The sequence below is a fragment of the Montipora capricornis genome, chromosome 12 (assembly GCF_036669925.1).
Source record: "Montipora capricornis isolate CH-2021 chromosome 12, ASM3666992v2, whole genome shotgun sequence".
In the NCBI taxonomy this organism is placed as follows: Eukaryota; Metazoa; Cnidaria; class Anthozoa; order Scleractinia; family Acroporidae; genus Montipora; species Montipora capricornis.
Window position 1 is genome coordinate 19,863,310 of NC_090894.1, and position 17,266 is coordinate 19,880,575.

The window sequence follows — 17,266 nt, forward strand, 5'->3', positions numbered from 1 at the left end:
TGTACGTAGAATAAATGGCGTCGCACTTTGTGCTAAACTATAAATGTGTGTTTAGCAATTAGTTTTTATAACTTGAAGTAGTAACGATGACAGGTGGCAAGAAAGGACCACCAGCCAACACACAATTCATCAGCTTTATTTTGGACCGTCCCAATAATGATCATACCTAATTTCTCCTTTCAAAACGAGAGAATTTCTTTGCTGGTGAGTAAAGGGAAAAAGGATAATCATCAACTTGTGGACTATCGACAGTCATATTCTCAATACTTAGATTTCATTCTATCTTTGAAGGCTTACAGGAGAATTTGTATCTTCAGAGTACCAGCAAGAGAGTACACCTTGAATGGGATGTGATCAAGTATTGAGGTTATTTTACAAATGACGTGAACACATTGTGTAGTCTTCTGATAGAAAATATCTCATATTTTTCCCTGACAATTCTTTTGTATCGTTCGCGACGCTCCGAGAAAAGCAAATATGCTGATAGTTGCGGAAGCTAAGGCAAGCAATGTGCTGGAACTTAAGAGGAGCATTTCAATCTACCAGTGAATCCATGTGTTATAATTCAGTGGAAAACTGGCTTTGGGCTAAACACCTTAGGACAGCTTACCATCTCTAGCATTAGACATGGAACATTTGGAAGCCGATTCTAACGCTAAAGAGAGCAAACGAATGCAAAGCCTAAATGAGGCGCAAACAATGGAAACGGGAGAAGTACACGACAAGTTTAACTCTGAACGCGGAAGTAACTCTAAATCATCACCTCAAAGGTTCAACTTTTTTTCATTGATTGGCCCTGGACTGCCGATTGCCACACATTTTACAGCAACTCACTTATTTTATTTGGTGGTTATTCTTCTAGCACTTACGTTATCCTACGCGTTATTTCATCCAGCGGTTAATACTACTGCAGCTGAGTTTTTCTGTTCGTCGAATCAAACTTCTTTTATCTCAAACTGCCAAGCCATGCTGCCTTACTCCTTGATTTACAGAATCTTTTTTGGTTACTCTTTCTTCTTTTTTATACTCTGCGCGCTATTTGTTGTGTTTTCGGAGGACAAAAATGTTCAGCAAAGAATCCATTCCGGATTTTGGATTCCCAAACTCTCTTCTCTGGCTATTTTTGTTTTCTGCGCTCTCATCATCCCTCGTCGTGGTTTTGGCTTAATTTGGATGTATTTTGGAATGGCGGGCTCGTTCTTTTATACACTAATACAATTTGTTTTTCTGATAGACGCGGCAAAGGGATGGAATGAATTTCTCACTCATAAAATGGATGAGGCCACGCCCACCTTCTGGAGCTTTTTACGGCTATTTTCAGCCGGCGCGATGTACGTGTTTTCTGGAATAGTTATTGTACTACTTCTTATTTTCTACACGAAGGAGGACAACTGTAAGACTAATTTAGTGCTGTTAACAACAACAGCCCTTTTATGTTTGCTCGCTGTTGTTCTTTCGTTTATTCTCGACTCGTATTCCGAGCGTCTGCTGCTAACAAGTTTCGCGACAATTTACACAACATACTTAGCTTACCTATCACTCAGATTTGGGGAAGCAGAATGCACTGCGGAGAGAGATTATGAAATCAAGACTGGAGAGGATCCCAATTTGAATCTGTATTCCATAATACACGTTTTCGTTATCTTCGGCTTGCTTGCGTTTGGTTGTTTACGCGAACCACGAGCGTATTATAGAAAGTTCGGACAACAGGTCATTTCGAACGGGAACATATCAAGCACTTATGAAACAGGCAGCACCAATGGAATACAACAGAGTTATAATTATTCGCTTCTATACTTTATCTTTGGTCTATTCTCACTGCACGCCATGCTGACAATAACGAACTGGAACAGTCCCAGAGAAAGCGTGCAAGGCGAATTCGCAGTTAATTGGGTTGCATTAACTATAAATACTCTGGCTAATTTGATGACAATACTGCTCTATATCTGGAGCCTTATTGCTCCAACACTATTCCCCGATCGAGACACGCACTCCATACAAGGCATTCTGACGTCACTAAGCACGTTCACATGTACATCACTCTATACAATTTTCATTCAACCTTGTCCGCGATGGAACCAATCAAAATCGACAAGGTTTGTCTACACTTTCTTCTTACTGGTTGGAACGGCAGTGTCTTGTGCAATGTACCTTCCCACTATGCGTCGCGCGCTTGAGGGCAATGTTTATTTTTGCAACAAGCTTACAAAGCTGGGAAACTGTCTAAGTATGGATCCAGCTTATTTGGCCGTTTATCGAGTCTGCTTTTCGATGGCAGCGTTCTTTCTGTTGTTTTCACTGATTCTGTACTCCGTTGAAACATACAGCGATCCTCGAGCTCTGATCCACAACGGTCTGTGGCTCGTCAAATTCGGCCTGTTTTTCGGTCTCGTACTGTTCACCTTTTTTATTCCTATGGAATTTAGCAAAGTGTGGATGTACTTTGGTTTAGTGAGCACATTTTTCTTCATCATAATTCAGTTGTTTTTGCTTGTCGATGTAACAAACGTTTGGAACAAAGCATGGGCTCAGAGAATGGAATTAACTGGTAACAAATTCTGGTTTTACGCCGTGCTTGTCTGTACCCTACTCCTATACACTATCTCAGCAACAGCTATCGTTTGCTTCTACGTTTTCTTTGGTGCTCCGCGAAAATGTAAGACTAACAAAATGTTTATAAGCATTAATCTTGTTTTATGTGCAGTGGCGGCCATTATCTCAGTTCATCCGAACGTCCAAGAAGGCGGACTTTTGCAATCTTCTGTGGTAGTAACATATTCCACTTATCTAACTTGGTCAGCGTTATCTTTTAATCCAAATGAGGAGTGCAATCCAGTTGCGAGTTACGTCTCCGAAGCTGATATGCGACCAAATTTAAATGTTCAAGCCTCGTTGGACCTGTTTTTTTTAGTTGCTACCATAATTTACTTTAGCGTTCGGATTTCAGCGTTGACCAAAACTCTACGAAAACTGGCAGCAACTTCGATTCGGGTGATCCTCGGTCTTCGCCGACGGAAAATCAAAGGCGCCGACGAGGAAGGTGACGATGAGCACAAAAATGGCGCATGCGCGGTGAGAGAAGAAACTGGAGAATTCCCCGAATCAGATTTTTCCAATGAAAAGGTTCCTTATAGCTACTCGTTTTTCCATTTTGTGTATTTTATAGCAGCTATTCATGTTACGATGGTGTTAACAAACTGGTATTCACCCAAAGATGGTTCCACTATAAAGTTGTCCATTGCGTGGGCAGTTATGAGCATAAAGATGACATCAAGCTCAATGTGTATTTTAATTTACATTTGGAGTCTAGCTGTGCCGATTTTTCTTTACAATAAGAGACCATGCTAATGTTTTGTCTACTCAAACTTCAATACGACATTTAGCAGGTGTATGTTGAGTTACCAGAGGACTGTTCAAAAGCGTCGGAAAAGTTTTCGGGCCCGAAAAGCAATTCTTGAAAATAAAATCTTGAATAAAGTGAGTATCATCGTCATAATAACTGATGATCATCACAGTTACTCAACGGAAGTGTGTAATGCGCCTGCTCTGTTGATATTTGACGATACTCGCCTCTTGACCCTTTTTGATGTTAAGAAATAGCTGTTGAGACTTGTGATGGTGAGATTACTGCGTCTGCCGAGCCCGATGATTAAATCTGAGATAGTCGAAAGCACCGCAACTCTTTTGAGCTTTTATTGAAAATACAACTGTAACTGTAACAATGTGCTCGAACGCAACAAAAGCGATGTGCGTTAACACTTAATGTTGGAAATATGTGGCAGATGCTTAGACTAAACAGGTATAAAAGAAAGGTATCAAAAATGGGCTACTTTCGAATAAGAAATTTCCGTATTCTCACGATTAGACTGGATCTAGAATGAAATGAAGGCTAATGCGGGGAAAACAATTTGCACCTGAAAAGATTCCCCCGCATTAGCCTCCATTTCATGCTCGATCCAATCCAACCGTTAGAATGCGAAACTGGCCAAATGTGCAGCAAGAAAAGAACAGAGTCGAGATCCAGGGGAATAATTAGCATTTTATTTTGTTCAAAACAAAGGAAAATGCAAGTTATTCCCCTGAACCTCGACTCTGCTCCCTTGTTGCTGCACGATTCGAAACTAGCCTATTGGCAGAGCATCTAATTACCTGTACTCTGGACTAGTGAGAAATTTGTTTTGGTAATCACATGATAGAGCGAGTTTCAATCGAGTGTCGTAAAACCAAAACAAAAGTAATTAATTTCGCCCATCAAAAAGGACGGAGATAATCCAGTAAACCAATCAAAACTCGAAGTAATTACACGTAGCCCACACAAAGCGCGGAAAAATGCACACGCGCGAGCCACGATTGATTTTGGTTTCACTTCTGATTGGTTGTAAAAATGGCGCGAGAACTTTGAACCAATCACTGAGTGAAGTAGAGTGGTTTTCAATTGAGTGTCGTAAAACCTAAACCAAAGTAATTACTTTGCCTAATCAAAAAGAACGCAGATAATCCAGTAAACCAATCAAAACTCGAAGTACAAGGAAGGGTTACGTTTTTACAAACGTTGGCCGTGTGACACTTACATTTCAACAGACTTAACTGATTAGAGTGTAATGTGAAGTGCTAGTTTGTACCCCATATGAACCATGTGAGAGTTAGCCCTACTAAATGTAATTACACGTAGCCGACACAAAGCGCGGGAAAAAGCGCACGCGCGAGCCACGATTGCTTTTGGTTTCACTTCTGAATGGTTGCTTTTCTATGACCGTGATCATTCAAAACAGATTACAACGTTTGTCAAACTTCTACAAGAATATCGTTCACAAGTCATTCATTTATAAATTTATAATTTGCACTCGTGTTACAAATTTGTAGCCGTGTTACATGACAACTGCCTTCTTTTTAGCCAATCAGAACTAGGAGTAATTTTTTTCATGTATATTATTAGAAAGGAAACTCGAGATTTGAATACGTGACGACTACCTCCTGCTCCGCTGGCAAAAAAGGTTAGCGCAGGCGCCGCTCCTTCGGCTAATCTGACATTTTTTGCCACTGACTTCCTGTGCGAGTGTTCTGTTCTGAGCATGCGCTCTTGAGAATCGACCTCCAAACACAATGCTTTTCTCAGAATGAGATTAAAAGCTTGTAGCTCTGGAAGTTACTCCAGTCTATTTTCCCTCAAATGCCCACCTGGAGGACGGGCGGCAATTTGAAATAGGCCATTTCCGAGTTCATGGCTGCCTCCTCTTCAAAGCGAGTCTAGGTGCGAAGATTTTGCGACGGTAATTAGTTCTACTTTACAAATGAATGAGAACCAATTTTCATAAGAAAAACTTCCCACTTAGACTCGCTTTGAAGAGAAGACAGACATGAACTCGGAAATGGCCTACTAGGTTAGTTTCATTCTCATGATGGAGCAACAGCAGTTTTAGGTCTACGAAACGAGACGCTTATGATTACAAGCAAACGTTAACTGATCTCTGCAGTCAAGCAACTTGGAAAAGGAGATCTTCCTCTGGAAATAAACGATTCACTAACTCGACCAAACTGTTGGGTCCTTCGATTCTAAGATTGTAATCCTTCGATAGAGACAAGCAACTGCGGGTCAAATCTTGAAGAAATTCCATTTAACGCCAAAATAATATGTTCTTGATCTAAATCCACGCGGTCTACCGTAACCTCGACAAGATCTCCGAGACCCACCGCACCATTAAATCGTCCCATTTTACTATTGTGTACCAGCCCATCGCGGCCGACACCACAGTCCACAAATGCTCCGAATGACGTCATGTTGGTAACGCGGCCGCTAAGCTGAGTTCCCTCATGAAGGTCGTCCAGTGATGTAACGTTGCGTTTAAATATGGGCTTTTGAAAATCTGATTAAAGAAAAAAAAAACAGTGTGACAGCTTCAGCATGGAGATAAAACTATGTATTCCGCATCTTGAAATAAAACTTGAAAATTGAAAATCACAAAGAAAGTTTGCAGGTAGCTTATCCTCTTGTAGGCTCGATTACCAGCCGCTATTTCGGGAAAGGAGCTTGGGCTCCTCCTACGAAAAGCCGGTCTCTCTCGTGGAGAAAAGAAAACAGGACTCGAGAGAGCGGCCGAAATCGAGTCTTATCCCTCTGGCCGAGTCACGTAAAACAAACGGATATCGCGTAAACCAAAAACAACACTGGTTTCAGCTCACATAGATACAGATTTAATTCAAACATCTCTCCTTTTAAAGTTGCTCTTGCCCAGTCAACAAAGCAATCGCTTCTGAGTCAATAGACGCAGTTTTGACTCCCACCAGTAAAGAGGGTTAGGGTTCTAGCGTTCTTATTGGCTGTAAATCAGTCTCGCTTATCTGCTCATATAGCATATGATCTTACTTGGATACTCATTACACATTTCAGAGTTTGAAGCAATTTCGAACTTCGCGCATGGATGGTTTTTTTTTATCTTTTCCCGGGTCCACCACTTGTTAATAAGGACTTTTACAAATCATTCGGGATAGTTGAAACGCCGTTACTTACTGATTCGTATATCGTGATCACTGGGTTGCTTGAGTCCATTTATTATATGCTGTAAAGTAGGGGTGCCAACACTTAATTGAGCTGCTAACTGTTCAATATCTGTGGTGTTAAATAGACAAATTCCAGTCAGTAAAGAAATGTCATCATATCTCTCAGATGGTGCGCGCGCTACTATTAGCCAATTTGGCGACCCGAATTCTACAGAACGGCCAGCTAAATTTAATAGTTTGACATTATAGTGATTGAATCACTTTCTCACGGATCCGTGAAATTCACAACATCATCAGGGACATGTCAGGGCCTGAACAATACTGAATAAAGTGAATAGAGTAATACTTGTAGTTTCGAGATTTCCCATTTAGTTATCAGTTGGGTGTCAAAAGTCTTTTTGCGATTTTTTTAACATTTCTTTGCGCGTTAAATGTCTTAAAAATCACGCGCCACATTCTATGCGAATAAGAGGGAAAGGCAAAGTTACTTATAAGTTGCTCCGCGATCGCATTTTGACGCGCATAGTGCTGACATACTGAGTTTGTTCCGGCCATAACTGGCTTTGCATTTTAACGCCTTTTTTTGAGATTGGTCAAAATAATTTCCTTGTGTTTTGGATTTAAATCATTTAGTTCAAAGGCGCTTCAAAAGATCGAACCCGTACTTACTGTGAGCCTGAAGAAGCTTGTTGACGGCAGTTTTAACCACAGGTTGGCCAATTTGTTCAGGTGAAATATCTAACATCGCCACGACACTGAAAGAGGTTCAAGCAAAAGTGAGTCGCAGGATATTCTTGACTTGACGTCAAAAACTGCCGGTTGTGAGTCAAATCATTGCCAGTTGTGCTAACTTCTAGAGCGCATTAATTAAAACGCTAACGCTAACCCTAATCCTAACCAGATGATCTGGTGACGTAATTCGGAGGACTGGGGAGAAAAATTATAACGCCGTATCCCACAACCGCGCGCGACCTCATTTTCTAATTCAACATGGCAGAGGCGAGGTTAGAGCTCGTCGGGCCTACTTGAATGTTCATTCAAGTAACAGGAAATGTGGTAGACACGGAATGATCTGTTGAGTTTTGGAGATAGAAATACTGCAGGGAGTTTGGAAACAACACCTAAAGCCACGCGCGGTTGTGGGATACGACGTTAGAATATTTCTTCCCAGTCCTCCAAATTACGTCACCAGATCACCTGGAAAGATAGAGGGGGATTTTTCTCGATATTGAAAAAGCTGACCTGAGGTTTCGAGCGTAAGCCCGGGGCACACGGAGCACCATCGCTTAAGCTAATTGGGTGTCTCTTGTATATTAGTCTAGAGTCCATATGATAGAACAGTCATCGAAAAGAGTGCCGTGAAACGCTAAGTAATTACAATGGCCAATCACAAAAGATGCTGACAATCCGACAAAAGAGCCAAACAGACCACAAAGCCGGCAATTTTTATTGAGGCAGTAAAAAGCACGGGAAAACTCAAGTGCGCATGTTTTAATAGCCCACTTTCGATATATTAAAATTCAGTCCTAAACAAAAAGAATCATCTCGAGGCTCTGGGGAATAAACTCATACAAATCCTTATATTTTTTCCCCAGAGCCTCGAGATGATGTCTTTTGTTTCGAACTGAATTTTAATATATCGAAATCGGTCTATTGGTCTGGGTGATGCCTCTGATTGGCTAAACATGTGGGGCGAAATTTTTAGGTCAACTATTGCGAAGTTACTTTCGACACTCGATTAAACCTTTGTCTATCAAAATCTTGCGCTTAAATTCTCATGAGCAAAGTTACGAATTTCCTAAAAAGAACCTCGTACTTTGATCGAATCACTCACTGAACTCAGTCGTTCGTTATTTCAGAAATCATTTACCGTTTAGCCACAGGATATGATTCAGGGTGAATCCAGGTCTTATCTAGCGGATCAGCACTGAACGTCTGCGTCCCATTTTCTGTTTTCTTTTTCTTTTTCGCACCTCCCTCAGTGTTCTCACTCTTACGTTTCTTCCCACGTCCCGTCATATTTTCTTCATCAGAGTCCAGCACGACAACTGCTGAACTACTGAGCCCGCTGGTCGATGGCTTGGACGCATTGCTACAGATACCAGATGCATTTACGATTCGGACGAATCCGACACATTGTTCATAGGACTTGAGCCCAATCCCCTTAACCAACTTTAACTGCTCACGGTTTATAAAGGAACCATTTTCTTCTCTCCAAGCGAGAATAGCTTTAGCTTTCTTATCGTTTAAACCAGCTATGCGCCTAGTAAACAAAAAGATAACAGAATTTTTCTCAGCAAGAAAGCATTTGGAAAACCAGCAAGACTCTTTCCCTAAACGATTGAAACGAAGCGGATAACATTGACCAGGAAAAGCTCTCTTCAATTATCCAACAAGTGATATCTTGTGTACATTCTTCAATTTCCCTCAAAGTCGAACGAACACTATGCACAACAAGGGTTAGGTCAAACCGTCGATTACATAAGAGAGGGAGAAGTTAGGGTGGAGGATTTCGATGTGGTTTATTTGCTCAATGTTACAATGCACCACACATTTATGTGGCTACATAAAATAGTTTTTGTTAAACTAAGCTGATCAGCGAAAGCGAGTTTGTTTGAGGGTTACGCTACCTTCCAAAAGTTCGCGAGTTTTTTTGGAGGTCGAAACTCTACTTAATTGTCAATGAAACTGGCTAACATAAAAAAAAAAAGAATTGTTGGGTGGTTACAGTAAGGCACCCGGTTGCACTGTAAGAAATGTAAGAAATGAAAGAAATTAATGAATGACGACAATGGGAACTAGAAAAGGGCTCTACAGAGGAAATAGGTCATGTGTAAGTTTGACATATGCCATTTTTTGCTAACAAGGCCAGAAAGGCGCAAAACAGTTCGATGATTACCTTAGCATAGTGACGCCGGCCATATTTAAGTCCACGCCTACAAAACTGACACAATCCTCCACAACACCATCTAAGGCTCCGCGGAGTAGAGACTCCGGAATATCATGCTGTGTAAGATGGAGCAAACAAAAAAAGTTAAACCAATAAATTGACGAAAAGAAGATTTATCAAAAAACTTGTCTACGTAGATCAGTGTCTGGCGAGGAGAGTCCGCCTTTGTTCTCAAAACGGTAATAGAAAAAGAAAGTTTTAGAAATGACGTCACTTCAAAACACAACTTTGTGTTATCTCAAGACCGAATTTCGCGATTATTCCATCTTGTTCAAGTTATGAAGAAAGGGTGAAACATCCTATAACTAGCTTGGTAGGGATGATTTTGATGCAAAGAGAGAAAGAATAATTCTACCATTTACGCTAATATTGTCTTCAAGATCTTAAAATTGGCTATTCGACGACATTGCTTTGCAGAATAAACGCATACGACAGAGAAATGTACTACAATGGATACCCCGAGAGCAGCACGCGACCATTTGTCAAAGCAATAACTTCTGGGTCACAAATAGTTGTGACACTTCGCTAGAACACCACGTTTACAAATCACATCCAAGCTATTAATTACGTACTCCTCCTCCCTACCTCCCACCCTTAATGTTGCGTTTACCGGTGGTTTTTGCACTCGAAGCCATAAACAACATTGAAGACGAGGTAAAGGTAAAGTCTGCGTACGAGCCAAGGAGGCCCATCAGGCCGGCGCTTATCTCCGGTTACTGTAGCATGAAGCGACTAGGAGTATTTTGACTTCCCCGTGGATGGGATGCTCGTCCATCCCAGAATTAACCCCCAGCATTAAATTCGCCGATACCCATTTATACAACTGGGTGAAGAGAGGCACCGTGAGAGTAAAGTGTCTTGCCCAAGATCACAAACACAACACAACGTCCCCTGCCAGGACCTGAACCCGGGCCACTCTATCCGGAGTCGAGCGCACTAACCATGAGGCCACCGCGCCTCTGACCACATTGAAGACGAAGAGAGGGCGAATTTCAGTCTGTGTTACAACATTTGTGGTCGAGACTGTAACTTTTGTGGCGTTGCCCTTGCCGTATATAGTCGTCGTCTGTTTGTAAAGCTTCCATGAATGAAAAGGCTAGATGAGGTAAACAACAACCATTATGTTCAGCATCTCCTTCAGTATCGGTTGTAATATTTTCCTAAGGGATTTGTGGCCACTGTTTCGCGTTTTACCACCCCTTGTCTCGTGACTGCCTTTGTGGATAAACTCCGGCGATAGGTTGTGACTCCGTCTTGGTGAAAGTCTACCACGTTCGTTGGGAGACGGCCTGACTTTGGTTGGCCTCCCATCTCATTGGTGCAACCGCTTATGGTATCACATGTCCTCCTTTTCTTCCGAGCTATCAACGGACTTCCCCCTCTATCATCCCCTTCGTCCAGTCAAGACAAACCTGGTACATTCCAATTCCCAGATGTTTGGGTTCAATCTTGACCAACTCCACCAAGGGATCCTGCAATCTCCGAGCTATGGACACTGAAATTTAAAAAAAAAATGCAGAAATGTTCATTGGCCTTGCATAAGAAACTGTGGTTCCTTTTTTAACTGAAGTGACCGAGAACTGAACAAGGGAATTAATAGAACGCACGTGAGTGTAATCAGAAAACAAACAGGATGTGGATGGAAAGAGGGATTTCCATGCTTGCATTCTCTTCAGTTCCTTGATTAGAATGTACCGAGTTGGGATTGTTGATAACATTATCAAGACCATTTCACTGCGGAAAAATTAAATGGAACGTTTTGTTTATTTACCAGCCCCTCTGAGGTTGCTGTCCAAGTTTGGCAACTCAGCAGCTGCTTCTGATGACACACTGTAGGTGGAGGCCCCATCTTCACTGACGATACTGAAAACAAGAGCACATCAAAAAGGATGACTGGTCGTCCCTTGGATTTATCTGAAGAACGTTCAACGAGATTTTATCTAAGTACAAAGCAAGTTTCTTTAAGAAAGGCCAGAAACTTAGCTCGGTGTCTCCTCATCATCTTGAAACCGCCATTTTGGATTTTAAGAGACTGCGCTTCTGCTGTTGGGGAGCCTTTTGAGAACAGAAAATCCTTTGCCTAACCTTACCGCGTCATAAAACCATGAAAACGTAAAATTTGGACTAATCACTATTCAAGCAGAAGAATAAGCAAGCACTTGAATTAACTTGGCGCTAACTTCTGTAGGACAGGCGGTTCCCTTGAAAATATGGAGTTTACGAATCGACGACGTTCGCACGACGGCGGTGTTAGGTTATGCCTATATGGGCACAACGCTGGTGAGGGCGATTTGCCGGCGTCTTGAAAATTGCAGTCCTCGAGGTGAGTTGTTATAGTTTCTCTCGTTGCTTCAGTTTGATATTTAGGGACACGTTGTTGAACTGTTTTTGTTTTTTTTTGTCTGTTTTTAGTCAATTGACGACCTCCTGTTGGTCTATGGCGAATAGAGTGTTTTTATTTACGTGATCAGTAACCTTGTCTTTCCACCGAAACAAAAGAAAACGTTTGCATGATAATAGAGCTCAATTCCGGGAAGATTAGTTGGATAAACCAACATGGCTGCCGTTCCATTGTTTAGGCACACCAAGATGGCTGCCGTGACGTCACGTGAAAACACTCTAATAGCCCAACTAAAAATAAAAGCACGAGTGAAACTCAAAGCCAAATCTCCACATTGACAAGGATTGGCATTGCGCTTGAGATACATGCATAATACAGGTACTGAAGCTAAACTAAACCACTGTAAGTGGTTATCTCGTCGGGTACTGACATGTAACAATAAAAAAAAATACATAGTCAGTACCTGGTCACCCAAATAACTTAAAAGCTAAACTAGTTGGGAGCCCATAGTTTGGAGACCGTCGTGCGAACGTCGTCGATTCGTAAGCCCCCCAATAGCTGCAAATGATGCTCTTTCTTACCAGTAGGCTACGTCAAGTGGAGCAAACACTCGCTTTTTAATGAGATGACTAATAAAGGTCTCCGCATCGCGACACCCGGTTCCGTTACCAACAGCGACATAGTCACAACTAAAAACAAACATCAATATCACGTTATTTCAGATCTTTTTAGTATTAGTTGACGGCGGAATTCACTGTTTATTAAGGTATGCTCCTTGGTTGGCCATAGCATCTCTTGCACCTTTCAAAGGGGATTAGAAGCATCACTGAAGCCTCGATTAGTGATACACCCAATTTTATCGCCCTTGGTACCCGTTTCATGGCATCTACTTTCCATGCATTTTTACAAAGAGTTAATGCAATGTAAATCAGTTTGTGACGTAAAAACAGGAGTAGACCCACTCCCCTTCTAACTCGGTCGTGAACAAAAGATGCTTGGCTTTGCCCAACTTGCAAAGCCCCTAAAATGGCAGGATTTGTAAGAAAAAGGGAAAAAAAAAACGCGATGCGTTTCGAACAGATGCAAAGATTCATTTTAGCGAAAAAAATATTTTGGGGTTATGGGCAATTTAAAGGCTCAAAGTGATGAAAGGACACATAACTGAAAACCATCCCACAACCTTCAACAGAGCTCTTATCACCACATATGTCCATTTGACACTTCCACATCTCCCATAATACAATTTGTCTACGCGCCCGCCCCCCCACCCCCCAATTTTGCATAAGCATTGTTTTCAAGTTCTCTCGGGACGATTTCAAGTCCTAAGAGCAATGGAAAACAATGCTTATGAAAAATTGGGGGGTGGGGAGGGGAAAGGGGGTGGCAAACAAATTGTGTTATGAGAGATGTGAACGTAGTGAATTGACATGTCTAATGCTCTCTTCACACCCCAACCATAATAAATCTAATTTAATGAAGCATATCTAAGTTACCTGTGCTTTAAAATAAGTTCAACGACCTTGTTTCTTGCTTTTTCCTCATTTGCCCTTTCACCAAAAGGAAAGATGATTGCTGTCTCTAAGACTTCACCTAAAACGATAAAGAACAAGAACCTTTGTGTACTTCCGGTTACCGCGTTTAGTTTAATTTTTCGAGGTGCATTCCTATTCCGGATAAGGATTCACAGAATTCCAGGAAAAACTTTTCAACGAGAACATGTCTCAAAGAACGAAATGGTAATCATCTTGCGAAGCTCTTTGTCATCAATCCGAAGCAAAAGCTCTCAAATCACGCAATGTCAAGGATACCGAAGAAGCGTTCCCCGGCACAGCCTTACCTGTTGCACTAAGAACCGCCAATTTGCAGCCGTGAAGGAAGCCTGGGTCTAGGCCGAGAACATTCTTTCCCCTAGCGGGAGGGGTAAGTAGAAGACGATATAAGTTCATCATGAACAGATCAACACTCTCCTTTTCGGCTTGTTTGGTCAACGAACTCCTTGGAGAAAAAAAATCAAATTAAACCTTCAAACAACTACTTCTCTCACGCATTAAAAAAAATAGCTCTTTTCGTTGTCGACATAAAGTGACATAAAAATGTTCAATATATCAATATCATGACGTCATTCCAAATCCAACGATCCACGACTTCGGAGCAGGTGTACACGTCCCCTTGTATTACGGCTACGGCAATATTTACCTACATTGTCTCGTAACCTTTGGTTTTATTAGCCGGATGTAAGCATCGTCCACTGCAGAGTAAAATAGCCTTTTTATGTTCCCTAGGAAAAATAGACAATTTAGAGGAAGAAGCCTTAGAAAATAATGAACGACTACAAGTGATCTGCTTTAAAGGATATCTCCTTCCCCTCCAACCAACACAACACTGCTTCCAAGGCTGCTCCAAGACGACAGACAACTCGTAGTTGAAAGATGGAAAAAGGGTGTTTTACACTCGGCCACGCTGCCTCTCTTTCGACAAGATTATACGATGCCAAAAAGTGACAAAAACTCATCTAAATTTACTGAAACCGAACAATTGGAAATAATTGTCCGTCACTGCATTGGCTTAAGGTAGTAGATATTGGAAAGCTTCAATTGAGGACAATTTCGACCTCTAGACCTCATGTGAGTGCTCAAGTATAGAAAACTAGTTATTTCTTGGTTTTTACACATGTGATCAGTAGTCATGTTCTTTAGCGAAACAAAAGAAATTGTAAGATCTAAATACCGTAGATCACCGAGGCTTAGCTCAGAAACGATAATTTCTTGTTGAACTTAAGCTCTAATTCTGCCTGTTTTCATTCTTTTTACAGCAGTAAGTTTGTCATATTAACATGGGATATTGCGCCGTGTAATTGTGACGAAATGTCCAAGCTCCTTTTGAGGGAATTATTATTATTATTATTTTTTTTCTAGGGATGGTCAAGTATGCTTTCCGAAATGTTTGTGTACGAGAAAAGGAGAATAGGGAGAGGGCGCTCTCTATCTCTCTCCCCATTCTCCCTTGGGCTCTCTTGCATGACTAAAGAGGGTCGCTCAACTAACTGAGAGGGGACTGCTAGCAGTCTAAGTTTGCGATTTCTACATCTACCAAGAAACCCCACAACGTCACCACTGACGACTTGATTGCAGCCAGCCAGATCTACCCAGGTTTAGAGTTTACTTCCTTTCAAGAGTGAGAAAAAACCGAGAAAAACCGTTGAGTCCCTTTACGATCCCTGTGACCAGAAAAGGATCAAAGTGGTACCACAGCTGACCTTTGATCTTTCCAAAAGAACCCAAGCTCTTACCTGGTGCATCATAGGGTACCCACACTTGACGCAAATGAGCAAGGAACTGCGTCTCGACTTGTTTTGGAACAGTTAATTTAATGGTAAGAATCTTGTTTTGCTCTCCTCTGTTTAAAGCCAGAACCTGTTCCATGAAACCAAGAATAATCCATTTAACAAGATGGTTAAATTCAAACCTTTAAGCTGATTAACAGATGGTGCAACCATTACTATGAAAAATATCACTTTCTGAGCATATTTTAATTAGTTAAGGTCAATCAATTTGAGCCGGGTTTTGAAGTGAGCTGAAGATACTTCAGAAGTGGCTGGAAGGTGTTCTATGACAGTGTATATTTAACATTGGTGGGACTGTTTTAACATTGTTGTTCCAAACACTACCTAGAGGCTGTCGATATTGGAGGGAATGGTATATCACTGTAACTACCCACATTGTTATATAGCTGAATTTTTTCCCCCAACAGTGCGCGCTCCCACTGGTTACTTCGAGGTCATATAACATCTAAAAATAAAACTGTTTCCCGCCAAAAGTCTCTTGAGCGGGCAACAGTCAACCTAATAGCGGACCCTTTGAGCCACATCCTTCCAAGCCAAATGATCAGACATTACAGCTTAAAGGTCATCAACTCCAATAGGCCTTTTGCAACTAACAATCACATGGTACAAAATCCGCCATGCTGGAGGGCAAGCTCATTATTATTCCCCCACTGGGACATTACAACAAAGGCAAGTCAAGCTTGACTGGTTCAGGTCTGTTTGTTTTAATGTCCCAGTGGGGGAATAATAATGAGCTTGCCCTCCAGCATGGCGGATTTTGTACCATGTGATCGTTAGTTGCAAATGGCCTATTCTTTATATCTCGTGATCGTGTATGGGAAGAGTATCTTTCTTAACTTTACAGGAAGAGGACTCGATTTCCGGAGGAGAAGACAAAACTATTTCCCGCAAAATGAATTTTTTTTGTTATATCTTCTGGAATACACGAGATACAGATCACCACAGATCTCCTAGAAGGTGGCGTGAGCGAACCAAGGGTTGTTCTTCAAACGAAGAAGCAGATGACGTAAACATATCGTCAATGTGCGAGACTTGACAAAGGAAAATAAATCAGCTGACATTTATGCCGTCGGTCTTAAAGGAGCGTTTTTACCTGGTGTGCCTTGAGAGCAGTAATTGGAAAGTTGAATCCATGATATTGCTCATATTTCTTATCTCCTGCACCCCTCTTCTTTTCCTTGGACGCTGCTCGAGACAGGCACGACTCCAGGTGAATTGGACGTCTCTCTAACCTGCACATACTCTCAGAATTAATGGTTTCCACAAGAAATAACGGTGCGTTAAAAAGTGCCTTCCCTGGTCCCAGAGGTTTGAATGAATCTTTTTACAGTCGGGCGCCAAATTCGTAGTGGGAGGGTGGGGAGGGGGGGGGGGGGGGTGAGTTGCGGCGGCAGCAACTATGCTAAAATTACAGTAAATATATCGGTTGTTAAAGTTAAAATAAATTGATGAATTTTGATACCTAGAATCTCTTTAAAAACCACTTGCAAAAGGATCGTTGTCGCATTTGCATGGGGAACAGATGCAGTCTACAATGGCCGTACACAAATGCCAAATTTTTCTAGCAAACCTTCCACTGTGGAAGGGGCACGATCATGGCAGGTTTTCAGTGTTTTTAGGTTAAATTGGGTTAAACACATAACATTGAACTTAAACTCACAGGTGTAACTTTTCTGATTAACCAATGAAATGATACCGATTATTAATGAATTTTAGTAGAATGATTGGCCGAGATGAAATTCTTTGCATTGTTGAAGTCTTAGCAAATTGACCAATTTTGTCAAATTTCACTCCATTTTCATCCTCACTATCCTTAGTTTTACTTGACAAAAATTACCTCAAATGCAAGGATCTTGGTAAAGATATAGCATCACAGTTTGGTTTTCATTATTCAACGACATTCTTTTAAACATTGAGATATGTCTAAAGTACATGTAAGTACGAAAGTCTTGAATTATTGATATTGATATCACACAATTTATTCTAGGCATATCGTATCTTAAGAAAGAGAAAACCAGAAATGCTATACTTACATTCCCTTTATTGAACTCAGGGTTTCACTGTTTTTGGCGATTACATCAGCAATAATGTGTTGAATTCCAAGCGATACTTGTTTCATATTCTTCAAACCTGC

The 17,266-nt window shown here is 41.3% G+C and overlaps 2 protein-coding genes across 2 annotated transcripts in view; one reads left to right on the forward strand and one right to left on the reverse strand.

Annotated features, from left to right (window-relative positions):
* The first annotated feature begins 471 nt into the window (after window positions 1-471).
* Window positions 472-3,530, forward strand: LOC138027162 (uncharacterized). The gene has a single exon (XM_068874680.1). It carries the CDS (start codon window positions 628-630, stop codon window positions 3,346-3,348), a length of 2,721 nt encoding a protein of 906 aa, XP_068730781.1. The 5' UTR covers window positions 472-627; the 3' UTR covers window positions 3,349-3,530.
* Window positions 3,531-4,803: 1,273 nt separating this feature from the next.
* LOC138026421 (S1 RNA-binding domain-containing protein 1-like) overlaps window positions 4,804-17,266 on the reverse strand; it is a 16,145-nt gene continuing 3,682 nt past the window's right edge. The window contains exons 4-17 of the mRNA XM_068873770.1: window positions 17,166-17,262; window positions 16,226-16,364; window positions 15,079-15,202; window positions 13,986-14,067; window positions 13,627-13,784; window positions 13,283-13,379; window positions 12,371-12,478; window positions 11,220-11,311; window positions 10,861-10,943; window positions 9,398-9,504; window positions 8,369-8,761; window positions 7,168-7,253; window positions 6,509-6,607; window positions 4,804-5,864 (exon numbers count right to left, since the gene is read on the reverse strand). Of these exons, the coding sequence (XP_068729871.1) occupies window positions 5,554-5,864; window positions 6,509-6,607; window positions 7,168-7,253; window positions 8,369-8,761; window positions 9,398-9,504; window positions 10,861-10,943; window positions 11,220-11,311; window positions 12,371-12,478; window positions 13,283-13,379; window positions 13,627-13,784; window positions 13,986-14,067; window positions 15,079-15,202; window positions 16,226-16,364; window positions 17,166-17,262 (1,976 nt within the window). The 3' untranslated portion in view covers window positions 4,804-5,553. The remainder of the gene's footprint in view (window positions 5,865-6,508; window positions 6,608-7,167; window positions 7,254-8,368; window positions 8,762-9,397; window positions 9,505-10,860; window positions 10,944-11,219; window positions 11,312-12,370; window positions 12,479-13,282; window positions 13,380-13,626; window positions 13,785-13,985; window positions 14,068-15,078; window positions 15,203-16,225; window positions 16,365-17,165; window positions 17,263-17,266) is intronic.

Coding starts and splice junctions, on each gene's coding strand:
- LOC138027162 (XM_068874680.1), top strand. CDS start 628: ATGGAACATTTGGAAGCCGATTCTAACGCTAAAGAGAGCAAACGAATG.